Below are 26,419 nucleotides of genomic sequence, written 5' to 3' on the forward strand. Positions count from 1 at the left end.
GATTCCAGGATTTGAGCCTGGGAGAATGCTGCCATTAGAATTAGAGAAAAGAGTGGAAAATGGGCAAGTCAGAGAAGGAAGATGGGGCTAGTTGATCTCAAAGCAGGGATTTTTATTTTGTTCACTCCTGTTTCCCTGTACCCAGGACAGTGCTTAGCGCCTAGTGTGTGCTTGGTAATGTTCATTGGCTACAGAATACAGTAGAACATAAATGGAGACGTCCCCAGGCGACCGCTAAGGCAGAACTGGCACTCCTTGGTGGTGTCTGTGCTGGGAGGGAGGTTTTCCTGTCTGAGGTCATAAGATGAGACGTGCTGCCAAGAGAAAAAGCCTAGAGAAGAAAGGGATGAAACTGAAGGGAGAACTTTGGGAATCATGACATTTAGGACTAGAAAGGAGGACCGGAATCCAGGGAAAGGGGGCATTTGAGGAAGCATCAGATGCTGCAAGTGGGCGAGGGGCGTTGGGATGGCTCAGAGGGCATCTGGTGGCACAGCTCATGTCACTGGGCCTCCCCGGGGTAGCCGGGCGCAGGCCAGCAAGCGCCTCCTGCCTGGAGAACAGGAGGCTGGGCCAGGGGCGGTTCTGGTTTCTGTTTGGTTTTGGGGGGTTCATAAATGCGATTTAGTCCTGTAGCAAAGTGAGCAAGGTGAAGGGGAGAGACTGGAGGCGCATGAGGGAGGAGGGAAAAGATGGTTGGCATCAAGGAGGTGGATAAAGGGCTGCCCTCCCGGAGCAGGGCCCCTGCGAGGGCCAGAGGGGTGGGTGAACGCCGTCGTGGTGATGGTGAGGGCCTTAGCGACCACCACCCGAGTGAGGCCCCCTCACCTTCAGGCCCAGAGCCGAGGGGTGGAGCCTCCCCCAGGGCAGGCGGGGGCGGGCAGGTGAGCCGGGCAGGTGCGCAGGCGAGCGCGGCGGGCTGGGCGGGCCGAGGCCACACCCTGAAACTACCTGCGCGGGCCGGGCCGGAGTGTGAGAGCCGAGCTGCAGCCGGAGAAAGAGGAAGAGGGAGAGAGAGCGCGCCAGAGCGAGGGCACTGCCGCCGGTCGGGCGCGCTGGGCCTGCCCGGAACCCCGCCGCCTGCGCCCCGCGCCCCGCGCCCTGCGGGCCATGGGAGCCGGCCGCCGGCAGGGACGACGCCTCTGAGACCCGCGAGCGGCCTCGGGGACCATGGGGAGCGATCGGGCCCGCAAGGGCGGAGGGGGCCCGAAGGACTTCGGCGCGGGACTCAAGTACAACTCGCGGCACGAGGTGAGCGCGGGCCGGGGACCCGGCGCGCTGGGAAGCTCCGCCCGCCCGACCCTCCCTGCAGCGCGGCGCTGGGCTCGGCCGGCTCCCCTGGCGTGTCGGTCGGTGGCCGAGCTCTGGGCGCACAGGTGGAATTTCCTGTTCAGCGGGTGCCGGGCCGCGGGCGGGCGGGGCTGGCCGGACCTTTGGTACCGGACCGGCTGCGCCCCGCCAGGGGGAGGCGGGAAGCCCCTGGGCCTTCCTGCGCCCTCGGTCCTTTCTTTCCCTGAGTTGAAAAAAGGGGCTCCGTCTCGGCCCCTCCATGACTCTCGCGCTGTTAGTGAACATCTGGAAGAAACCAGGGGCTTGGAGTGGGGTTATTTGGGAGGAAGTGAAATTTCAGGAGGGTTTGGAGTCTCAGCCATCCTTGGCCTCTGCAGAAAGTTTCTTTCGTCTCTCTCCTTCCCCGTCAAAAGGCGCTTTGGGACCTCGCAGAGGACAACTGGGAGGCCAGGGCTTTGGCTGCCATACGGGCTGGAGCTAAGAACTCCAGAGTTGGGCTTGCCTGGGCTTCTCGAGAGGGGATGGAGCCCTTTGGGAAGGCGGCTGTATGGGAAGGGATGTGGGAACACACATGTCTTGAGCCTTTTGCGAAGTACCAAAACAGGAAGCTCTTCTTTGGCAGAAAGAACAATGAAAGACCTATTGAAAGATCTCAAAAAGATTACATGTTCCTGTATGGAGTTGGGGATGGGTCGCTTGTCACTTCATTGACGGACCCACCTAGGTGGTAGTGCCCGGGCGGGACCAGCAGCCAGGTCTCTACCCTCTCTGTCCAACGCAGACCCCCAGGTTTCCTGGAAGGCCAGGGCATACCAGGTCAGGGCGGCGCTGAGAGGCAGGGGCTGTGTGGCAGAGAGTTTTGCTCCTCTGCAAATGATGGCCTCCCTGCCCTGCCAACCCTCACTTTCTCCCCTCCTTCCGGGTGCCCCTGGGCTCCATAGTCTCCGCCGTTGCTCCCTAAGTCAGGCCTGATTTTGGTGCTGTCTCAGATCAATTCCTTTTGTCCAAGCAGCATCCCGACCTAGGGAGCTTGCAGAAAATCAGACGCTGGGGCTTTGGAGGCTGCCTGCACCACAGACAGGACCTGGGGCTGGGCTCTGCTATTTTCTCCACTTTTCACCCTCAACAAGGAGGAAAGCTTCCAGTGGACCTGAAGGCTTGGGCCCTTCCCCTGGCTGTGCCTGTGCCCTGCTGTGAGGCAGATTCACCTTCTCTTCCTTGCTGTAATTGTTTGTGTCCTTGCTAATTGCCTACTTGGGGTTCTAGACTCCCTGCCTCTTCAGCAGAGAACGTGCTGTTTGGAATTTGTTATTTCAGGGCAGTCCGGTGCCCCCACCCCAAGTTTGTTCTCCCTGACTTCCCTTTCTAGGACTCTCCTGCCCACACGGGGAAAGCAGGGTCTTCCTGGTCGTGTGGTCCAGCCTCCTCTCCGAGCCATCTCACCACCTGACAAGCAGCCAGGCTGGGGCTCACCTTCCACTCACCCCCAGGATTCCACATTCAGCGGACTTGTCTTGTCACCTGCAAGCCCTGGCTTTAGTTTCCCCCGTCCCTGCTCATTTCCTCCTCCTCTGCGAAGCTCATTTGCTCTCCGCGCCCTTGGGCTGTTCCTTCCCCCTCTGCCATTTTCATTCTCTTGGCTTGCTCTTTGTCTTTTCTCCTGCCGAGCTTTATTGAACTAACTCAGTACCTAGTCCCGGGCCAGGCATGGGTGAAGGGAAGGCTCTCAGAGACCAGTAAGATGTGGTTGTTTCCTTTAAAGAACATCCAGTCTTGAGAGCGAAACTGAGACGAATGCCAAAGTTAGCTGCGAGGCGGAGTGTCCAGAGGAAATTGGCTGAAGCTCATTTCCATGTCTTGCAGATTCCTCCCATCCCTGGCCTCACCAGAAATCCCAGTCCCTGGGATCACCCTGTAGTGTGTGTTTGCAGCTAGGATCTCCATCCCCGGCCGGGAGGTGTGGCTGCTGCCCCTGGGTTTACTCTCTGGGTCAGCAGAGCCTGGCCCACAGGGTGCTGTTGTTTCTGGGTTCCTTGTCCCCAGTTGCATCCATCCGTGCACCCTTGTTTGGTGGTATTTGTATCTGGCTGTCCCCTTCCCAAGGCTGGTGGCGTGGCCGCTGCCCCACCCCTGCTGTTCCCATCAAGTGTTCTGCATGGCCTTCAGAGTCCTGATGCACGTTACTGCATCTGGGGATGGTGTGAGCCCTGCCTGCGAGCAAGCAGGGAAACAGATGCCACTTCTTATGGCCGTTAATGAGAACCAGGAAGCCTGCCTCCCTGAGGGTCTTGATTCCTGTTGAGTATTTGATGGTGAATATGAAGCTGCCTTGACATCCACTGGTTCCTTTTCAGATCACGATTGCCCTAGGTAAGACTCAGCATCCCTTAGGCATCCAGAGACCAAGGTTGGAAAAATCGGATGTTGTGTGGCCAAAATCAGATGTCTAGGGGCCAGGATGTACACCTCTGGCTATTCAGAGGGTCACCTGCTTGTTAATTTGTCAACCATTCAGGCATTCATTCACATAACAATATCTGCTAGGTAACCCACTGACTGAGCCTGTGCCAGGTGCTGGGAAATAGCAGTGAGGGAGACCCTAGACTCACAGCCCCTGTCCTTGGGACCACCCAAGGTAGTGTGGGATACAGGGAACTAAATTCTGACTCATGAGTACTAGCTTCTCGATATGCACTGGGTGAGCACATGGCATCTCTCTAACCCAGGCTGGAAGGGCCAGGTCAGCAAATTAGGGCTGCAGGCATCTGTGATGTAGTGGCAGGAGGTAACATGCAGCCAAGACCCGGGGCCGCCTTGTCTAGCCACGTGATCTCAGAGATGTTACCCAATATCTCTAAGCCTTGGTTTCTGTGGCTATAAAATGGGGATGACATATATGTTCCAGGTTTGTTGAAAGGATTAAGAGGGGTACTTTATATGAAAGCCCTTTGTAAGTTGCAGTGTGGTGTTCAAATGATGCAGCTTGAGTTTTTGAGTTGAAAGGGACTTGAGACAAGCAAGATCATATAGTATCAGTAGGACGCCTGTCGAGAGGCTGAGAACCCAGGCTGTCAGTGGGGCCCTGACCTCACAGAGGAGCCGTCCTGCCCTGCCAAACACAGGGAAGTGCCCCAAGGATTCAAGGAACTGCTCGCCAGCAACAGAGACCTCTTCCTAAGACCTTCTGATTTTCATTCCCCTGCTTTACCCAGCTTCTAGGAGAAAGATCTTTCTATGAAAAGAAAATGTGTGCCAGCTGCATATCCCTTTCTTCTTCTCATCCCCTGCCCCTCCCACCATAGAAAATTAAACTTTTATTTTGTTTTGTTTTTTAGACACGGGGGTCTTGCTATGTTGCCCAGGCTGGACGCAAACTCTTGGGCCCAGGTGATCGATCCTCCTTGTCTCAGACTTCTAAGTAGTTGGGATTATAGGTGTGAGCCACTGTGCCCACATAAAACTTTAGAGAACTGCCTTTTTTGTTCTCTAGAGCATGTGCTGGGCAGGTGTGTGCAGTGGGTGAGGAAGAGGGTTGGGAAGGCAGAAAGCAGCAGGAAGCTAGGATTGTCCTGTAGGTGGGGCTTCAGCTGCTGGAGTGGACCGGAAATCTGCCTTCTCCAGGGGCTTTCTGGAGCCTTCCCTCTGCCTTGGTCCTGAGAACACCTGGAAATTCCTCGTTTAGGGGTTGAGAAAACTGAGGAAGAGGAGAAGATGCCCCTAGTTTGATGGCTGCCTTCGCCTGCTCGCAGTGGAAATGGTCAGAGGGTGGACCTCCTCAGAGCTGACTTGCTGGCCTGTTGCCACGTTGTCACCGGCTGCGGAAGGAGAACGAGTCACAGCTCCCTCCCCCTACCTGACCCTCACTCTGCTCCCTGGGAACCAGACTACCAGACTGCCTATTGCTGTGGCCAGTGGCTTCTGTCCCTCGGAACACTGTGGCCCTCAAGTTCCCTGATGTCTGCTCCTTCTCTGGTCTGTGGTTCTGCCAAGGCTGGTGGCTCATGTCTCTTTTAAAAGAGAAGTTGTCTTTGGAAGAGGAAGGGAAACGTGACAGAGTCCCCTGGGAGCCCAGGTCCTGAAGATGATGTTGCTTCTGATATTGTGCAATGATTACTGGAGTGTCTAGAATACTAATAATGATGAACACTAATAATCGTTAGCATTTATTGAGCATGGCTGGCTGCTTGTCTTTTTTCTTGCCAAGCTTCATTGAACTAACTGTGTACCTAGTCCTGGGTCAGGCATGGCTGAAGGGAAGTAAGATGTGGTCTTACTAGTCTTTGAGACCAAGTATTACCCTTCTCAGAGACAAGTGTTGTTATTACTTTTTTTTTTTTTTTAGACAGGGTCTCCCTCTGTCACCCAGGCTGGAGTGCAATGGTGCAATCATGGCTCACTGCCACTTTGACCTCCCGGCTCAAGCAATCCTCCTGCCTCAGCTTTCTCAGTAGCTGGGACTACAGGTGGGCACCAGCACGTCTGACTAATTTTTGTATTTTTTGTAGAGGCAGGGTCTTGCTATGTTGCCCAAGCTGGTCTTGAACTCCTGGGCTCAAGTGATCTGCCCACCTCAGCCTCCAAAAGCGCTGGGACTACAAGTGTGAGCCCCCACACCCAGCCTTATTATTATTATTATTATTATTATTATTATTATTTTGAGATGGAGTTTCGCTCTTTTTGCCCAGCTGGAGTGCAATGGTGTGATCTCAGCTCACCACAACCTCCGCCTCCTGGATTCAAGCGATTCTCCTGCCTCAGCCTCCCGAGTAGCTGGGATTACAGGCATGCACCACCATGCACGGCTAATGTTGTATTTTTAGTAGAGATGGGGTTTCTCCATGTCGGTCAGGCTGGTCTCAAACTCCTGAGATCAGGTGATCTGCCCACCTCGGCCTCCCAAAGTGCTGGGATTACAGGCGTGAGCCACCACGCCCGGCCCAGCCTTATTGTTATTACCTTTTTATAGGTGAGGAAAATGGAGCACAGGGAGGCTAAGTAACTTGCCTGAGGTCGCAGAGCAAAATAGTGGCGGAATCTAGATTGGAGCCCAGGTAGTCTGGCCCTGTCATATCCTATGTGGGCTGTGACATGCGGAACAGGGCTGTCAGCCCACAGCGTTCAGGAGGGGATGGAATACTAAAGGTTGACAATTCATCAGATTTGGGTAAGAAACTGGATTTCTCTTCTCAGGATGTTTCTGAGATGCCTGGGACTAAATTATAGAAACCATTTGGTAGGATGGGAATAGAAACTTACAGAATTCTCAGAGTTCTTAGCCTGGCCTGGTTGGCAGTGGTGAGAAGTGTGTTTGGGGTTTGCTCAGAGCTCATGGGTAGTAGTTGCCCTTTTTGCTTTGTTAAGAATCTTTCCAGAGGCAGCTCCCTGCTAAAAATTCTGTCTCAGATGCTCATATTTTCAGAATTTCCCTATTCTGCCTGGGCTTAGCAATATTTTGGGATTTTCCCCCGAATCCTGTGATAGTTGGCTAACTGATCAAAATCTTGGATCCTTTGACTCTTCTTGGCCCACGTTGGTGATGCTGAGGTGGTGGTGGGGATGATGATGGTGGTGGCGATGTCGAAAGGGTGGAGAAGAATGTGATGACAGTTATTTCTACCTTTCACTAAATATCTGCACTTAATTCCTGACCTCACTTTATTCTCACAACAGCTGTGTGGGGGAAAAAAATGCCCAGTTCACAGATGAGAGTACTGAGGCTCAAAGGGTTTGTGTAAAGGCAGTAAGAAGTAGAGCAAGAATTCAAACTCAGATCTGCGCAACTTCGAAGCCTGGGAGCTCACCACCATGCCATTATAAAATTGTATTCCTGAGATGATGGTGAAGATTGCGTATCCCCAGCGAACTGCTAGAACATGTTATTCACAGAGGGCTGTGAGCACATAAAAAGGAAGTGGTGATCACCCGGTGCCAGTGCTGGTGTGCTACAAACATCGTAGACCAGCTTGTCTGGTTTCCCCTTTTGATGAGGTTCCTTAGCTGGTGGACCAGGATCACAGCTGGAGTTGTGATTTCAACATGCTTTACATAGACACAGCTTTATGTATTATACATATGATTAAAAATTATGGCGGAAGTTTTAAAATGAAAACCAATTCACCCACCTCTGCCAACAAATCACTTTTCACGCCTCTTTCCCCTCCTTGCTGTCTATGGTTCAATGTGTCTAGTTGGTCGTTGTGCACACACCACTTGTATCCTGGACAAGGTGTTTTATTGGCCTCCTGTCTGCTGGGTGTGGAGCCCTGGGTGCTGGAGGATCGAAGTTCTGGTAGGCTTGTGTCTGATTGAAAGGCTGTGCCTAAGGGGGGGTCTGTTCTTGAATCCACGTCACTTTGGGTGGTGACCTCAGGCTGCTCGTCACCCCTTCCTGGGTTCTGTGCCATTTCTTATTTAGTAACAGCTCAGATGAGGACTTGGGGCATTTGCCTATCAGCTCCACAGATGACACCAGCTGGGAGGGAAAGGCTGATACCTTGTATGACTTGATTATGAGTCAGAGCATCTGGACAGACTGTCTGATAGGCTGCGCTGAGCAGAATGCATCCGTCTGGGTCAGGAGTCAGTGCTTTGCTCACTGAACCACCTCCCTCAACCATGGAGCAGAAACCACGAGACCCAGAGTTCTGAGATGACAGTGAGCCCAGGAGAGATCAGGCATGGAAGTGTGACTGCCCAGAGTCGAAGTGTGCTTTCTTCCCCCTATGTTTTTATTTGGTTATACCTTTTAAAGTTATTATTAAAAGGCTAATATATACATATTTAAAGAAAACTTGGCCAACTCAGATAAGTAGTAAGAATTTAAAAATGAGGCCGGGCGCGGTGGTTCATGCCTGTAATCCCAGCACTTTGAGAGGCCAGGGCCGATGGATCACTTGAGGTCAGGAGTTCAAGACTAGCCTGGCCAACATGGTGAAACCCCATCTCCACTAAAAATCCAAAAATTAGCCAGGCATGGCGGTGGGCACCTGTAATCCTAGCTACTCAGGAGACTGAGAGAGAATCACTTGAACCTGGGAGGTGGAGGTTGCAGTGAGCCGAGATCGTGCCATTGCACTCCAGCCTGGGTGACAGAGCGAGACTCTGTCTCAAAAAAAATTTTTTTTTAATAAAAATGACACAAATACCCCTACAAAGACATTTTAACAATTTGGTATTGCCTATGCATGTTTTCTAAAAAAATTTTTTTTCCTTATTATCACATTTAGGAAGCTTTTCTTTTTGAAGTCACACAATATAGAAATGTACAGTGTAAAATGTGAAACTCCTGAAATTCCCTCTCCCAGATTTTAGAGCCTCTATAAATAGTTTTGTTTATATTCTCCCACAAGTCTTGTGTGCGTGTTCTGCTGTTTGTGTGCACACCTATTCTCCTTCAAATGGAATCATCACTAATTCCACTCCGCAGTAAAGACAAGATTTTATTAATGAACTTATCAAACATTTATTAGATATCGTACCTCATGCTAGATTTGTGGAGCAAGACAGACCCCCTTCCCTCCCCTATCACAGGAGCCTGGGAGGGAGCTCTTGCAGAGGGATCTCCCAGAATTACTCCAAGGAGATGCCTGAGCTGAATTTCGAAGGGCAGGAGTGACTATTTTTTTTTTTTCTGAGATAGGGTCTTGCTCTGTCGCCTAGGCTGGAGTGCAGTGGCGCGATCTCGGCTTACTGCAACCTCTGCCTCCCGGGTTTGAGCAATTCTCCTGCCTCAGCCTTCCAAGCAGCTGGAATTACAGGTGTGCGCCACTGCGCCAGGCTAATTTTTGTATTTTTAGTAGAGGTGGCGGTTTCACCATATGGGCCAGGCTGGTCTTGAATCCTGGCCTCAAGTGGTCTACCTGCCTTGAACTCCCAAAGTGCTTGGATTGCAGGCATGAGCCACCGTGCCCAGCCTATTTTTTTCATTTAACATTCTATCTTAGATAGCTTTTCCATGTCATTATCTACTTTTTGAAAAACCACTTTTGATTGCCTTATAAGCTTTCATCAAGGGAACATATCATTCTTTCCATCTTCTTATTTTAATCGTTTTATTGTTTGGGTGTGTTACTTGAATGCATCATTGGACAATTAATAGAAAAAGAGCGAACAGAATGAGGAAGGTAATTGGCAAGCAGACCCTGTGGAGGCCACGCTAGTCAGACCTCTTGTGGGTTATGCTGGTGAATTCTGGAAACGGTGTCTTCAAGGGAAGATGACTAAGGGTGAGATGGAACCGGATGGCCAGGGTTTAGACAACATTTTGTTTGAATGATCAGAGGAGTTGAGCATGTTTAGCCAGAGGAGGTGCAGACTGAGAGAGCACACGAGCACCGATGTAGAGCTTCCACTGGAGCGTCTCCTGAGTGGGGAAACTAGGCTGGTTCTGTTGCAGTGCTAATTAGTGCAGAGGTGATTGCAGTGCTGATCACACTTGGTGGAAGGAAGAGCTTCCTAATACTCGTACTAAGGAAAATGCTATTTCTTCCAAAAGGATGGTCTTGCGAGGATGAGAGGTGGGTGACACGCCCTGCAGAATCTGTCTCGGCTCTGAGAATCCCATTTCAAGGGTAGATCCAGCAGTTCTCCCCTTGCTTGTATCCTATTCCCCCAGGATAGAATCTGGTTCTAATAGAGGACACAGACTTCCTGGTGCCCTCCCCTGGGGGTGGGGCCCCTCTGTTTGCATAGTTGGTCCTTTCCCCAAAACAGGTGCTCAGATTTGTAGCCGTGGAAGAGTGTTTTAGAACTTACCCAGTTCTAGAGGCTGCAGGCAGGCTTGGGTTTTTCCCACTAGCTTCTGCGGATCCCTGGGTCCACCAAGTCAGAAACAGACCATGGCACCTCCGTGCCATGAAATATGACTCAGCACTGAAAAGGAACAAGCTGATGGATGCAACAACTTGAAAGACCTCCAGGGAATTTTGTGCAGTTAAAAAAAAGCCAACAGTCCCATACATACCATATTATTTATTTATATAATATAATGGGTTTTTTTTTTTTTTTTTTTTTTTGAGACAGAGTCCTGCTCTGTCCCAGGCTGGAGTACAGCGGTGTGATCTGGGCTCACTGCAACCTCCACCTCCCGGGTTCAAGCGATTCTCCTGCCTCAGCCTCCTGAGTAGCTGGGACTACAGGTGTGTGCCACCACACCCAGCTAATTTTTGTATTTTTAGTAGAGGCAGGGTTTCGCCATGTTGGCCAGGCTGGTCTTGAAATCCTGACCTCAGGTGATCCACCCGCCTTGGCCTTCCAAAGTGCTGGGATTACAGGCGTGAGCCACCACGCCCGGCCTATATAACATAATTTTTGAAATGACACCATGTTAGTAGTAGAGGACAGATTAGCGATTGTGGAGCTGAAGGGGTGGGGGACAGGAGGGAGGTGGCTGTGGTTACAGAAGGCCATGGGCATCCTCGTGTTGGAGCTGTTCAGAATGTTGACTGTGATGCCAGAGACAGGGGACTACGCTAGCGATGACATAGATGGAACTTAATACTTACGTGAGTAGCAGTGAAACGGGAAGTCTGAATAAGATCCGCGGATGATACTGCTGTTGTGGTATTATGATAGAGTTTTATGAGGTGTGACTATTGGGAGAAACTGGGCAAGGATCTCAGTATGATTTCCTACAACTGTATGGGAATCTACAAGTATCTCCATAAAAATGTCAGTAATGAAAGGCACACTAGCTCGTGAAATCAGAATGTGGATTTAATAAAAAGTCAAGAAAACGAATGAAAAGAAGTTACTAGGTGCTGGCTGCACCTCTTGTTTCTCTTGTCGGGTTTTGGGGGATCTGCCTGTTTGTGCTGCTGCAGGCAGATGCTTCTGCTCTGAGTCCGGTGACTTGGGGCAGGAGGAAGGTGGGGCAGCTGGGCCGGGAAGTAGGTCTTTGGCACATAAGGAGAGGGCTGGTGCAAACTTAGTGGGATCGAAGAGGCAGAGATGGAATTTTCCGGCTAGAATTGGCAAAAGAGGTTATGTCCTGGTGTGTGTGTTTTCGGGGCGACACACTGAACTGAGGACCAGGAGAGATCCGGCAAAGTTGAACTTTAAATGGGGCCTGAGGACAGTGGGTGGCCGGGCCAGGTCTGACCCCAGAGAGCCTGGGGGACTGTCAGCAGAGCCCTGAGGCGTGGACTGAGTATTTTTTCCCCTTCTTGGTTTAGGGCACTTGGCAACTGGCAGATTATTCCAGCCTGCCCTGGGGAGGCTGCCTAAGTCTGGCTATGGGGAGAGAAGACCTTCCATCAACCCATCAATTAGTCAATCAAGTGCTAACTCTGGGCAAGGTTGAGGGTGGAGGGGGAGGGAGAGAGGCAGTAGGAAGAGGAAACCGGGGCACTGTGACCAGCCAGGACTTCCTGGTCCACCCAGCATGGTGCAGGTTGGGGAAGAGGTGAGGCCCCAGGGAGAAAGTACGGTGGCTTGTTGTGGTCCCGGGAGGATTCCTGGCAAGGCTCAGCTTTGGCCTGTGTGCTGGAGGGCAGCAGGTTCGGTAGGCGGTAGGGGAGCCCAGCCATTCCGAGCAGGCAGATGGGTTCCTAACCGAGAGGTTAGGAACCTCTTGGTTCCTAACAGGCTTGGGGGCCTTTCTGGCTAGAGCCACCGTCAGAGTTGGGGGAGCCAGTGCCCGTAGACCAATGTTAAAGGAGTGACGACCCATATACAGTGGTGGGCACAGCAGGGGCCCGTCTCTTGGGCCCAAGAAGTGGGTTTTGTAGTAGATAGAGTTTTGCAGAGTGTTCCTTTTTTTTTTGTTTTTGAAATCAACACTGTATTTATTGATTTAGACTACTTTATTGAGGTATGATTGATATGCAAAAAGCTGTACCTTTTTGTGACATTACAGACAGGGGCCTATGCTAGCAATGACAGAATGGAACTTAATATTCACATGAGTAGCAGTGAAACGGGAAATCTGAATAAGATCCACGGATGATACTGCTGTTGTGCTTATCACGAATGACAGCAAGATAGTGTCAATTAAGACAGCCATTTCAAGCTACTGACATCCTGCTCTTTTCTCTTGTTTTTTGTTTCTATTTAATGTGTACAACCTGATGAGTGTGGATGTATGGAAACACCAGTGATACCATCCCATAAGTTAGGCTGCAAAATATCCATCACCTTCCAAAGTTTCCTCCTGCCCTCTTTATCTATTATTCTATTTATCTATAATAATAATTACTATTTTGTGATAAGAACACTTAATACAAGATCTGTTATTGAAGGTATGGACCACCTTTTGTGTATCCATTCATTCGCTAAGGAATGCTTGGGTTGTTCCCACACCTTGGCTTCTGTGAACAGTGCTGCAGTGAGCATAGGATGCAGCTCTCTCTTCAGATCCTGGTTTCAATTCCTTCCTTTGGATACATACTCAGAAGTGGGCTCGCTGGATCTGCAGAGCATGATCTCTCTGGGCTTCAGTTCGCTTTTCTGCAATATTGGGGGGGTCTCGTGAGTGGTGCAAGATCAAAGATAACCAGGTCCCCGCACGTTTGTGTCTTTCCACAAGGTCAGACTTTTACTGATGCAATTTCAATCATAAACACCACTAGCCACATGGAGTTCCCAAAAAGACAATTCTCCTTAGTACTTCCTGTTCACTCAGGAGGCAGAGCCTCAGGCACACAGGCTGAAGCCACTCCACAAGTCAGTCAACATTGCAAGCCATACATAATCATATACTTAATCAATATATAAATGTATAGATGAAACATCCCACATCAAAGTAACATTTATCATCAAGAGAAAGGGGTTAGGAAAAAGGGTTAATGAACCAGTCCAGGGAGAGCCACGAAGACAAAAAGACCCTCCTGCCCTGGCTTGGGCAGTCTGTCGGTTTCGTGGGGAAGAGTTTCTGATGTTGGCAGAGGCTTCGCTGGCAGATGCTAGGTGCTTATCATGAGTGACAGCAAGATAGTGTCAATTAAGACAGCCATTTCAAGCTGCTGAAGTCTTGCTCTTTTCTCTTGTTTTGTTTTTTCGTTTCTTTTGGTTGCTTTTTTTTTTGAGACAGGGTCTTGCTCTGTTGCCCAAACTGGAGTGCAGTGGCGTGATCACAGCTCGCTGCAGCCTTGACATCCCAGGCTCAAGTGATCCTCCCACATCAGCCCGCTGAGTAGCTGTGCCACCATGCTAAGCTAATTTTTAAAAAAAATTTTTGTAGAGATGGGGGTCTCACTGCATTGCCCAGGCTTGTCTCAAACTCCAGGGCTCAAGCAATCCTCCCACCTCAGCCTGCCAAAGTGCTGGGATTCCAGGCATGAGCCACTGTGCCTGGCTGTCCTCTTTTTTTTTTTTTTTGAGATGGAATCTCACTCTGTTGCCTGGGCTGGAGTGCAGTGGCGCGATCTCGGCTCACTGCAAGCTCTGCCTCCCAGGTTCACGCCTTTCTCCTGCCTCAGCCTCCCCAGTACCTGGGACTACAGGTGCCCACCACCACACCCGGCTAATTTTTTGTATTTTTAGTAGAGACGGGGTTTCACCTTGTTAGCCAGGATGGTCTCGATCTCCTAACCTTGTGATCCACCCGCCTCGGCCTCCCAAAGTGCTGGGACTACAGGCGTGAACCACCGCGCCCGGCCATTGCTGTCCTCTTCCTATGGCCACAGAGTCCTCTACTGAGGACAGACAGTGGAGGAGTGTGTATGTCCTTGTCTGGTTGGATGCCGTGTTTATTTATTTGCAAAACATCTTGTCCCTGTTGACAAAGTGAAACATAAGATGAGGTCGTTTTCTAGGATGGAGTTATTTATGTCAAGGGTGCTGTGTACAAGCCTCACGCATCTGCAGTGGGACCCTATAGGAGGGCAAAGAACCAGCTTCAGTGAGGACTGCCTGACACAACTCTCTTCTTTCCTTTCTGGGGAGCTGGTGCAGGGGAGGGTGTGGCGTCACCGCGCGAGTGCTCAGGACTGAGAGCCCTGAGCTGCTGGGGCAAATACTTTTCTCTGTGCCTCAGTTTTCCCCTCTTAAAAGTGGGTTAATAACCACTTATGGCCTTCCAAATAGAACATAATTAGCTAATTCCTGCTAATGACTGAGGCCTACCTACTGTCTGTCTTTGATTTTAATTTCTCCACCCACTGTTTATCCATCTGCCAAAAGCCAGGCAGCCCAATTCCTCCCTCTGGTCTGGTGGAGCAGCTGAAGTTCAGATTCAAACTTCAAAACAAACTGAAAGGCTGGGCGCGGTGGCTCACACCTGTAATCCCAGTACTTTGGGAGGCCGAGGCGAGCAGATCACCTGAGGTCAGGAGTCGAGACCAGCCTGGCCAAATGGCGAAATCCTGTCTTTACCAGAAATACAAAAATTAGCCAGGTATTGTGGCGGGCGCCTGTAGTCCCAGCTACTCGGGAGGCTGAGGCAGGAGAATCGCTTGAACCTGGGAGGCAGAGGTTGTGGTGAGCTAAGATGGTGCCACTGCACTCCAGACTGCGTGACAGAGCGAGACTCTGTCTCAAAAAAAAAATCAAACACCCTCCAACAAAAAAAATGAAAGACCTTAACAGCACAAGTCTGTAGTGTGGGCCTTAGTGAGGAGCGACCTGGCAGGTCTTTCCAGGATCCCAGGAGCCAATCCTTGGCTGGCCCACATCTACCCGCCCTTGTCATTCTGTCCCGACCCATGGCTCCAGGAGGGCTCCGCTGCTGTCCCGCTTCTCTGTAACCCCTCTGTTCACTCTCTCTGGGAGAGAGCAGAAGGCCCGCCATGGTGTCCCTACCCACTTGCACCCATGGGTGGTTTACCCCACAAGACCAGAGAGTGCTGGCCAGGTCGCAGCATGCTCTGGGCCTCAGCTTACACATAAAGCTTCTGGTAGTTTCCAAAAACATTTTTTAAGACAATGAAAACCTTGTTTCAAATACTTTTTTTGCAGAGCCTGAAAATAATGAAACAATTGGCTTGAAGCAGGAGCAGGACACAGAGGGCCTCTGGATCATTCTTTAAAACAAGTTAGGGATTCAAAACCACGGACAGACCCACAGCAGCAGGAGGAGGGAGTCTGCCCACAGGCTGCAGCCCCAGGAGCTGCTTTTCCACCTCTGAGGTCTCCCAAGGGATTGTCCCATCCCTCCTCCTGGGGGCCCACAGCCAGGTGAGGGAGGCGGTGGCCACAGCAAATACACTCATTATTTTTGGACATCTTTGTGCCATGTAGGTGTTTTCAAGAAATATCACGTCCAATTCTTACAGCCGCTAGGCTTCATTTTCAGATGAGAAAAGGGTTAAGAGAGGAAAATTTATCAAAAACCCAGATAGCTGAAAGTGTGGCAGAGCTGAATTTTGAACCCAAATCTATCTGACTCCAAATCCAGTGTTGCTCTCCTGGGCCCTCTGCTGCTTCTCCTGGGGGTGGGGTGTGTGGGTGTGGGGTGGGGGTGGGGGTGGCAGTTATTACCAACTCCCCGTATAGAGCCACCCTTGACATAAGTAACTCCATCTTGGAAAAAGACTTCATCTTCCATTTCATAGGGCACTTTGCCCACAAGGACAAGGTGTTTTGCTTGATAAATTTAAAGACTGCATCCAAACAGACAAGCATCCTCCTCCACTGTCAGTCCTCACCAGAGGACTCTGTGGCCATAAAAAGAGCAGGACTTTGGCAGTTCACCCTCTGCTGTCACTGGTGATAAGCACCCAACATCCACTGCCAAAGGCTCTGCCCACATTACAGACTCTTCCCTGAAAGACTGATGAACCAGCCAGCCTAGCCCAGCCCAGACTTTTTTTGTCTTCGTGGCTCTCCCTGGACTGGTTCATTAGCCCTTTTTCCTATCCCCTTTCTCTTGGTATGTTTTTCAGGTTTTGCCATAAATGTTACCTTATGGGTACCTGATAATTACGAGTCTAGTATATCTTGCATGGCTCTGCATGCCGAGAGAGCATTCATGTAGGAGAACTGCAGGTTAGGTGGTACTCCTAACAGAAGTGTTCTCTGAATTCCATTTATGACTGGAATTTCAAGCGGAATGGCAAATTCATTATATCTATCACATGCCATCCCTAAGATAGCTGATTTTCTTGGATTCGTTTGTCCTTGTGTTAGATTTTTTCAAGTCCGTCTCCAGATTTTGTTGGGTCTGAATATGGGTGGACAGATCTCCAGGCTGATGTGATCCAGTCCCAGAGGGCTAGAACATATCTTGGCTGATTGGTGGGGTTTTTTTTGGTTTTTTTTTTTTTTTGAGATGGAATATCACTCTTTTCTTTTCTTTTCCTCTCTCTCTTTCTCTCTCTCTCTCTTTTTGTTTTTGAGATGGAGTTTTGTTCTTGTTGCCCAGGCTGAAGTGCAATGGCGCAATCTCGGCTCATCCCAACCTCCATCTCCCAGGTTCAAGTGATTCTCCCACCTCAGCCTCCCGAGTAGCTGGGATTACAGGCATGTGCCACCATGCCCGGCTAATTTTTTGTATTTGTAGTAGAGACGGGGTTTCTCCATGTTGGTCAGGCTGGTCTCGAACTCCTGACCTCAGGTGATCTGCCCACCTTGGCCTCCCAAAGTGCTGGTGGGATTACAGGCGTGAGCCACCACACCTGGCCTGGAGTCTCACTCTTTCTTGCCCAGGCTGGAGTGCAATGGTGCGATCTCGGCTCACTGCAACCTCCACCCCCTGGGTTCAAGCGATTCTCCTGTCTCAGCCTCCCGAGTAGCTGGGACTACAGGCGTGTGCCACCACATCCAGCTAATTTTGTATTTTTAGTAGAGATGGAGTTTCATCATGTTGGCCAGGCTGGTTTCAAACTCCTGACCTCAGGTGATCCACCTGCCTCAGCCTCCCAAAGTACTGAAATTACAGGCGTGAGCCACCACATCCAGCCTTGGCTGATTTGTGGTTCTAATGGTTTATGGTTTGGTAGTTTTATAATAGCTCATGACAGTTTCCTGCTCGTGTAGGGATGCGATGCGTTTCTGTGCCTGATAGTGCCGTGGTGTCTGCTCCATTCTCCCACAGATGGAGGGGCCAGTCTGCATCTGTGCTCTGTCTTTGGCAAAAATCTGTTCTCAGTTTCAGTAACTCTGCTGTGGTGTAGTCTCCGTCCTCACTGGTGTCCTGAGGACTGTGATTCTCGTAGTTATCATTGGTACCTCTTTTTCTAGTTATTATAGGTCTTGCTGTATATACCCACCCCAAGAGTCATTGTAATGTCCTAAGTTCTCTGCAGGGGGTTCCCTTGGTCCCAGGGGTTCCTCCCTAAAAGTTACCCCTGACAGGGATTTACTTTTCCTTTTTTTTTTTTCTTTTTCTTTTCTTTTTCTTTTTCTTTTTTCAGACAGAGTCTCGCTGTGTTGCCCAGGCTGGAGTGCCGTGGCGCAATCTCGGCTCACTGCAAGCTCCACTTCCCGGGTTCACACCGTTCTCCTGCCTCAGCCTCCCGAGTAGCTGGGACCACAGGTGCCCACCACCACACCCAGCTAATTTTTTGTATTTTTAGTAGAGATGGGGTTTCACCCTGTTAGCCAGGATAGTCTCGATCTCCTGACCTCATGATCCGCTTGCCTCGGCCTCCCAAAGTGGTGGGATTACAGGCTTGAGCCACCGCACCCGACCTACTTTTCCTTAAAATTCCTTGAGCTGGCTCTTTGCCTGTCTGGCAATCTGTGAGATACTTTGCATTAAAAGTACAGGGATTTTTTCTTTTAGGGCTTAACTTTTTTTTTTTTTTTTTTTGAGACGGAGTCTCACTCTGTCACCCAGGCTGGAGTGCAGTGGCATGATCTCGGTTCACTGCAACCTCTGCCTCCTGGGTTCTAGTGATTCCCCTGCTTCAGCCTCCTGAGTAGCTGGGACTACAGGCCCATACCACCGCACCTGGCTAATTTTTTGTATTTTTAGTAGGGATGGGATTTCACCGTGTTAGCCAAGATGATCTCGATCTCCTGACCTCGTGATCCACCTGCCTTGGCCTCCCAGAGTGCTGGGATTACAGGCATGAGCCACCGTGCCTGGCGGGGCTTAACATTTTTACGGTCCTCAAGTCTGACGGTACATCCTCAGGGGGTCATATGGGGAGTCTTTCTGACTTCCAACTCTATTTGGGCAATGGTTCGATTTCCCACCTTAGCCAACCGGATGAGTAGGGGTTATGCAATAATTGGCTTCCTCTTCTTTCAGCCGAGTTAAAAATTTGTTTTTAGGCCGGGCGCGGTGGCTCACGCCTGTAATCCCAGCACTTTGGGAGGCTGAGGCGGGCAGATCACAAGTTCAAGAGATCAAGACCATCCTGGCAAACATGGTGAAACCCTGTCTGTACTAAAAATACAAAAATTAGCCAGGCGTGGTGGCAGGTGCCTGTAATCCCAGCTACTTGGGAGGCTGAGGCAGGAGAACCGCTTGAACCTGGGAGGTGGAGGTTGTGGTGAGCCGATATGGCGCCATTGCACTCCAGCCTGGGCGACAAGAGCGAAACTCCGTCTCAAAAAAAAATTTTTCTTTTGTTTTGCCAATCGCCATCTCCTAAGCTGAGACCATGCTTGCTATGAGCCTTTCTGGCCCCACTAGCTTCCTAGCCTGGCATCAGCCGAGACCTTGTCAGCTCTTGGAGCTACAGGACCTGGGTAAAGAACCTCATCACCTGAGGTTTTCCTCAGGGAGCTAGACTTTCAAGGTGAAGTGAGATGACGTCTCTTTTTGAAGAGGGTGGCAGTTTGTTTTTTCAAACGGCTTGATTTCTAATTTAAGTTTTAGTGGAGGCTTTGGCCTTAGCATTGACTATACCACCTATGCCCAGTAAGCTGACTGTGCCAATTCTCATGAGCGGTGCGAGGTCCTAACCAGGTCCATGCACCTTTGTGTCTTTCCACAAGGTCAGACTCATTGATGTGACTTCAATCACACAAGGCACGAGCCGCATGGAGTTCCCAAAGAGACAGCTCTCCTTAGTACTTCCTGTTCACTCCGTAGTCAGAGCCTCAGGCACACAGGCTCAAACCACTCCAGCCAATATTGCAAACTGTACATAATAATATTCTTAACCAATATATAAAAGTATAGATTAAACATTCCACATCAAAGTAACATTTAACATCAAGAGAAAGGGGATAGGAAAAAGGGTTAACAAACCCGTCCGGGAAGAGCCACGAAGATAAAAAGAGTCTCCTGGGGTGAGCTGGGTCATTTGTCGGTCTTGCCGGGAAGAGTTTCTGATGTTGGCAGAGCCTTCGTTGGCAGATGCTGGGTGCTTATCACGAATGACAGCAAAATGGTGTCAGTGAAGAGGGCACCTTGAGCTGCCGAAGTCCTGCTCTTTTTATGGCCACAGAGTCCTCTGGACCAACAGTGAAGGAGTGTGCTTGTGTATTCCCTTTTCTGGTTGGATGTAGTCTTTACTTACTAAGCAAAATGTCTTGTCCCTGTTGGCAAAGTGCCCTATAAAATGTAAGATGAAGTCTTTTTCTAAGATGGCGTTACTTATGTCAAGGGTGCTCTGTACAAGGCTCCTGGTCCCTTGGGCTGCGTGGGGAGGGCCCTGGGCAGTGCTGGGAGTTGGGACGGGACTTGAAACCTGCAGGAGCTGGCTGCTCGCTGGCAGAGAACCACTGGGTTTCTGTGTTGACAGCGTCCTCACAGCTGGCTGAGTCAGGCCCTGGGGGACTTTCCTTCAGGCTGTAACCAGGTGTGGGGACTTGTGGTTTACTTCCTTCAGTGGGAGTTCTTGGCCGTGGGTCAGCTTTGTGTTCCCCTGATGGGCTGGGGTTACAGATCTACAGATAGTTCTGGATCTTCCTTGGGGCCCTGCAGCCCCACCTGTTTTCTAGCAGCTCCTTCTGGCGGGGCGGCTGAGGGCGGTGACGGGTCAAAGGGAAAGGTGGGTGGGCCGGGGTTTTGGGGTGTCTGCCAGCAGCTGGCTGGGCCTGCAGCTGGCCCTGTGCTCTCCCAGGAGGAGCTGGAGTGTGTATTTCTGGGAAAAGTGATAGCCTCAGGGACTTCTGGGGCGATGCTTATAACCAATTGTGGGAGGGTCCCCAGGGCGTGGAAGCAAAGTTCGACCTGGCACGGCAGCTTCCCTTCATCCCAAGTGGTTGCTCAAAATAGACCAGCTGAGACTCTAATCCAGCTTCTCCTCCTGGTGACAGGAAGGGGTGAGCCTCCCGGAAATGGTGGGTGGAGTTTCTCCAACTTTCAGGTTCCCAAGAATGACCTGGGGCACTTGATAAAAACTTCCACATCCGAGGCCCTGCTCCTGATACATGACATCAGCATCTCCAGGGAGAGGGGCTTGGGAATCTGGATGTGGAACAAACACTGCATTTGTTTCAGTTGATTTTTGTTGTTCTTTTTCATGACCAGACAAGTCCAGGAAATGCTGGGGGTTGCGATCAATGGGAACCATAGGCTTTTGCAGGTTTCGTGAAAATTGGCTTCTAGAGAGATCGATTACCCCTGGTTGGGGAGTGGGTGGGAGGATTCCAGTATGGGCTTTCCTTTCCTTTCTCATTTGCCCATCGGTCATCCCCAGATAAGCACTCAAGTGTCCTCTTTTATGAGGCCCCGTGCTCGGCCCTGGACTGCCGTGGTGGCAGGTGGGGTGAAGTCCCGCCCTCAGGAGCCTGCTGACCGCCTGCTCTGTGCACAGCTGCTGGAGCTTCCCCGGGGCTGCTGATTTAACTGGGGAGGGCCTGTCCATGTGGGGTCCCTCCTAGCCGGAGACAGGTCCCTTTTATGAACAGCAGCCTGATGAAGAGGCCTTCCTGCAACATGCCTCTGGTATCATTCTCAGCTCAGCATTGCCCAGGGGACAAACACAGAGTTTGTTCTTGGCAGTCATTCCCTGCTGTCATCTGAGGTGGGCTTGAGCCGTGCTGGGTTTCCGGGGAATCTGGCCAGGATCCAGCACAACCTTTAGCCAGTCGGGCAGGGAGCGGCCACGAGGTTGTGCTGGCTCGGTCTTTCCCTTGCAAAGGAAGGCATCTTCGACCTGCCACAGAATGCTTTCTTCCCCGGGGAAACCCTTGCAGGTGCTCAGGCTCTACTTTCCTTTCTCGCTTGAACACTTACAGGGATAGTTTATGGTTCTCTTGACCCTGGTGGGGGTGATGACATCATGGGATTGAAATCCGTCCCACCTTGGAGTCACCGAGCGTGTCAGTCAAGAGCCTTGGCCACGAATCAGTGGCACTTGGCAGCAGCACACAAATCCAGCCACCCCGTCCTCGTCTCAGGTCTGGGCAGCACAGCTGTGTCCCTAGCTGGTGGCATCGCCTCTGCCCCTTGACCTTGATCTTCAGCCTCAGAAGCAGGTTACCCATTGTCATGTGACTGCCCTTCACGGTCCCTCCCCAGGATTCCAAGGGGCCTCTTGAGGTTTCCAGGTCCAGCCACTTCCTTCCCAGCAGATCACACCCAACCTCAGCCACATGAGGAACGATCTTTAGAAAGGGTCTGGCCCGAAGCTTCATTTTTCCCTGTCTGCTTTGGTTGGAATCTTGTGTGGCTTTGTGTGCAGTTGGTAGTATTTTTGTTGTTGGTAAGTGTAGGGGCCCTTCCCCATTGCTTTTCTCTAAGGATAACCATGTTCTGAGCAGCCCATGGCAAATTCTGGCTTTGGACTTGTTGGTCCCCAGAGCCAGTGGGGTTGTGGGCCCTGGGGAGTTTGCACTCAGTGGCAGGTCTTAGTGTGTGTTTGAGGAACCAGGAGAGCGTTCCTCTCAGAGGGAGGATTCTCTGGTTGACTCACACAGAGTTTTGTTGGCTCAGCATTTAGCTTTCAGCCCTGGTGAGTTTCTCTGACTTAATGGGAGTAGGCTGGCTGCAAGAATCTTTCCTATATTATCAAATAAAATAGGTCTCTTTTTTGGCCCTCTAGAAATCAGTGTTTTTTTTCTTTTCGTTTTGGAGAGCCCGGCCTTGGGGAGGATATGCATCAGTTGCTCTAGTGTGCCTCAGACAATGAGATAAGATGAAATAGGGCGTGCTCTAGGACCTCTCCACTTCCCCTTCCCGGGTTTCTGGATCTGACCCTTCACTCCCTGCAGAAAGTTGGGTGAGATGGCAATGGTCCGATCTCATCCCTGCTGGGTGGGATGGCAGTGGTCCCTCTTGGGTGAGATGGTGGTGGTCTGATCTTGTCCCTGCTGGATGGGATGGCGGTGGTCTGATTTTGTCCCTGCTGGGTGGGATGGCGGTGGTCCCTGCTGAGTGGGATGGTGGTGATCTGATCTCGTCCCTGCTGGGTGGGATAGTGGTCTGATCTCGCCCCTGTTGGGTGGGATGGCAGTGGTCCCTGCTGGATGGGATAGTGGTGGTCTGATCCGTCCCTGCTGGGTGGGATGGTGGTGGTCTGATCCATCCCTGCTGGGTGGGATGGTGGTCTGATCTCGCCCCTGTTGGGTGGGATGGCAGTGGTCCCTGCTGGATGGGATGGTGGTGGTCTGATCCGTCCCTGCTTGGTGGGATGGTGGTGGTCTGATCCGTCCCTGCTGGGTGGGATGGTGGTCTGATCTCGCCCCTGCTGGGTGAGATGGTGGTGGTCCCTGTTAGATCCTGGCCCTTTAGGGTCTGTACCCTGCTTGTCCTGAGCCCTTTATCCCCAACCTCCCGCCTGGAAGTCATTCCTCGTTCCCTTGTCTGAGTGGCCTGGAGCCGAGCTGTGTTTCTGGGTCCTTTGGCCAGGATCTAACTACAGTGGGCCAGCAGGAAGAGGCTGTGATATTTACATGGCCTCTATCTGTGTTTATGGTAAGCAGACACACCTGGCTTCATAGCACCGTTTTATGTGTGCACCTGCAAAGATGTTTACTTTTAAGAAAGAGAGACAGGAGAAGTGAAAGCAGGCGCAGGCATAGGATCTCTCCTGTCGGCTGTGGCCCGGTAGAGAGGTGTTATGCCTACAGTTGTCTAAGTGTCTAAGTGGATGGGAGTTCCCTGAGACCTCCCCCTCCCACCTCCCCCACCCAGGAGTTAAAAGAGCTTTGCTGCTTCACTGACTTTATTAACTTTGTGACCTTGGACAGGCCACTCCCTCTCTTTCATCCTCAGTGTTCTTATCAATAAAACGATGGGATTATGCAACAGTATCTCTGTTACACCTGAAAATGGAGCCAAGAGCTAAGGTTATAAAAGGAAGCAGCCCAGTTACTGATTAGACAGCACTTTTAGGCTGGGTGGAGCCACAGAACTCACACTGCAGGGAGGACAGAGGACCCACCATTGAGCTAGCGCCACTGCTGACAGCCTCGCTCCGTGGCAGAGCCTGGGGTGACCCCTGGGTCAATGCCCTCAGCCACCTTACCCCTTCTCATGGGAGTCTCTGTCTTCTGTTTCCCTGAATCCTTGCTCCCAGAATTCTGGAACCTAACCACACTGGGAGGCGGTAAACCAGGACCAGATTCTGGATCTGCCACCAAGTGCCGGGTGACCTTGCAAAATCAGCATTCTTCCCTGCCTTCTTTATATAACACGGGTGATAGCACCAGCCGGTCTTGAATGAGTCACAGGACTGTCATGAAGATCCAGTAAGAAAATGGTTGTGAAATTACCCTGTGAATTGGATATACATCTAAACATGATAAATTATTATTTCATTACATTTCTTTTTTTCTTTTTTTTTTTTTTTTTTTTTTTTTTTTTTTTGAGACGGAGTCTCGCTCTGTCGCCCAGGCTGGAGTGCAGTGGCGCGATCTCGGCTCACTGCAAGCTCCGCCTCCCGGGTTCACGCCATTCTCCTGCCTCAGCCTCCTGAGTAGCTGGGACTACAGGCGCCCGCTACCACGCCCGGCTAATTTTTTGTATTTTTAGTAGAGACGGGGTTTCACCGTGTTAGCCAGGATGGTCTCGATCTCCTGACCTCGTGATCCGCCCGCCTCGGCCTCCCAAAGTGCTGGGATTACAGGCGTGAGCCACCGCGCCCGGCCGTTCTTTTTTTCTTTGTTTCTTTCTTTCCTTTTTTTTTTTTTTTTTTGAGATGAGGTTTTGCTGTCTCTGTCTCGCCCAGGCAGGAGGGCAGTGGTATGACTATGGCTCACTGCAGCCTCAGCCTCCCTGGGTTCAGATCATCCTCCTGCCTCAACCTCCCGAGTAGCCAGGACTACAGGTGCATGCTGCCATGTCTGGCTAGTTTTTTGTATTTCTGTCTTTCTTACCATTCACTGAGCCCTTTGAATTGGGTTTAGCCATGTTGGCTATGCTGGTCTCGAACTCCTGGGCTCCAGTGATCTGCCCACCTTGGCCTTTCACAGTGCAAGTGTGAGCCACCATGCCTGGCCCTTTTGTTAAATATCTTTTTTTTTTTTTTGAGACCGAGTCTCACTCTGTTGCCCAGGCTGGAGTGCAGTGGTGTGATCTCGGCTCACTGCAATCTCCGCCTCCCAGGTTCAAGCAACTCTTGTACTTCAGCCTCCCGAATAGCTGGGATAACAGGTGTCCGCCACCACACCCGGCTAATTTTTTATATTTTTTGTAGAGATGGAGTGTCCCCATGTTGGCCAGGGTGGTCTCGAACTCCTGACCTAGGTGATCCACCCACCTTGGCCTCCAAAAATGCTGGGATTACAGGCATGAGCCACCGCGCCCAGCCACTTTTGTTACTTTTTTTTTTTTTTTGAAATGGAGTCTTGCTCTTGTTGCCCAGGCTGGAGTGTAATGGCACGATTTTGGCTCACCGCAACCTCTGCCTCCTGGGTTCAAGCGACTCTCCTGCCTCAGCCCCCCGAGTAGCTGGGATTACAGGCGTCCACCACCACGCCTGGCTAGTTTTTTTGTATTTTTAGTAGAGATGGGGTTTCACCACGTTGGCCAGGCTGGTCTTGACCTCCTGACCTCAGGTGATCTACCTGCCTCGGCCTCCCAAAGTGCTGGGATTACAGGCGTGAGCCACCACACCCGGCCTACATTTCTTATACATATATACACATACACGGTCTGTTCAGAGTGTAGCCGAAATCTGTGTTTTCTCATTCTTAAATATGATTAGACTACCAGAGGCCACCAGATGTCTAAAGAAAACCCAGCCTGAAAGAAAGTCAAAGGCGAAGTTCCAAAGATAACATAAAAATGTCTAGTTGCAGCTGGGTGCAGTGGTGCACCCTGTAGTCCCAGCTACTCAGGAGGCTGATGCAGGAGGATTGCTTGAGCCAAGAATTCAAGACCAGCCTGGGCAACATAGCAAGACCCTGTATCTTTAAAAAAAAAAAAAAAAAAAAAAAGATTGCATTGCATCTATAGCTAATTTTGAGAATAGATACCTTAATATTGAATCATCTAATCCATGAACAGCATATATTGCTCAACTAATTTAGGTCTTTTAGAATTTCTCCCAGCAGTATTTTACATCTTTCAGCGTACAGGTTTTGTGCATTTTTTGTCAGATTTACCTCTAAGTATTTCATATTTTTGAAGCTATTGTAAATGGTGTCTTTTAGTTTTAGTTTCCAGTTTTTCATTGCTGATATGCCAGTACAAAGACAGCTACGGGAGTGTTTCTAGCAGCTCTGTTTGTAATGGCCTGAAATTGGAGACACCCCAAATGTCCATCAATAGGTGAACAGGTAAACACATGTTGTGTGTCCAAACGATGGGATAAATGCAGCAACAACCAAAAGGTATGCACTGCTGGGCACACAGGAACCTGCGTGAGTCTCAGAGGAATTGTGCGGAGTGAAAGAAGCCAGATGGAAGAGTGCATACTGCAGAATTCCATTTACATAAAGCTCTGGGAAAAGCAGCCTGAAGCAGATGAGTGGTTTCTTGGGGACAGGAAATGGATTCAGGGAGGAACATGTGGGAGGGGCCAGGAGGAGATTTTGAAGGAGACGGACATGGGCATCATCTTAGCTGTGGATGGTTTCATGGGTGCATATGGATGCCCAAAATTGTACACTTAAATATATACACTTTATTTTATGCAATAATACCTCAATGAAGCTGCTTTTTAAATTTAATGGAAGGTTTGCAAGAGCAAGTCAAAGAAATTCCCAAAGTAGAACCAAACGCTGAAGAAACGCAAAATACAGGAGACAAAAGATGACAGCTAGAGGCGTAGAGGATCCATTCTTATCCGTGATGTTCCGAAATGTCATCACAATACAATCTGCTTGGCTATATGTGCTGTTTCATTTGTCTTTCTCACCATTCACTGAGCCCTTTGAATTGGAAGATTTACAACTCTCTTCAGCT

The 26,419-nt window shown here is 50.5% G+C and overlaps 1 protein-coding gene across 2 annotated transcripts in view; it reads left to right on the plus strand.

Annotated features, from left to right (window-relative positions):
• The first annotated feature begins 977 nt into the window (after positions 1 to 977).
• The window catches only part of ST14 (ST14 transmembrane serine protease matriptase), a 51,103-nt gene continuing 25,661 nt past the window's right edge, over positions 978 to 26,419 (plus strand). Inside the window, 1 exon segment of one of the 2 annotated variants that reach the window (NM_001202505.4) lies at positions 978 to 1,251. In NM_001202505.4, coding sequence (NP_001189434.2) covers positions 1,171 to 1,251 — 81 coding nt within the window. In that variant the 5' untranslated portion in view covers positions 978 to 1,170. 2 annotated transcript variants of the gene reach the window in all.

The sequence above is a fragment of the Pan troglodytes genome, chromosome 9, assembly GCF_028858775.2.
Source record: "Pan troglodytes isolate AG18354 chromosome 9, NHGRI_mPanTro3-v2.0_pri, whole genome shotgun sequence".
NCBI lineage: Eukaryota > Metazoa > Chordata > Mammalia > Primates > Hominidae > Pan > Pan troglodytes.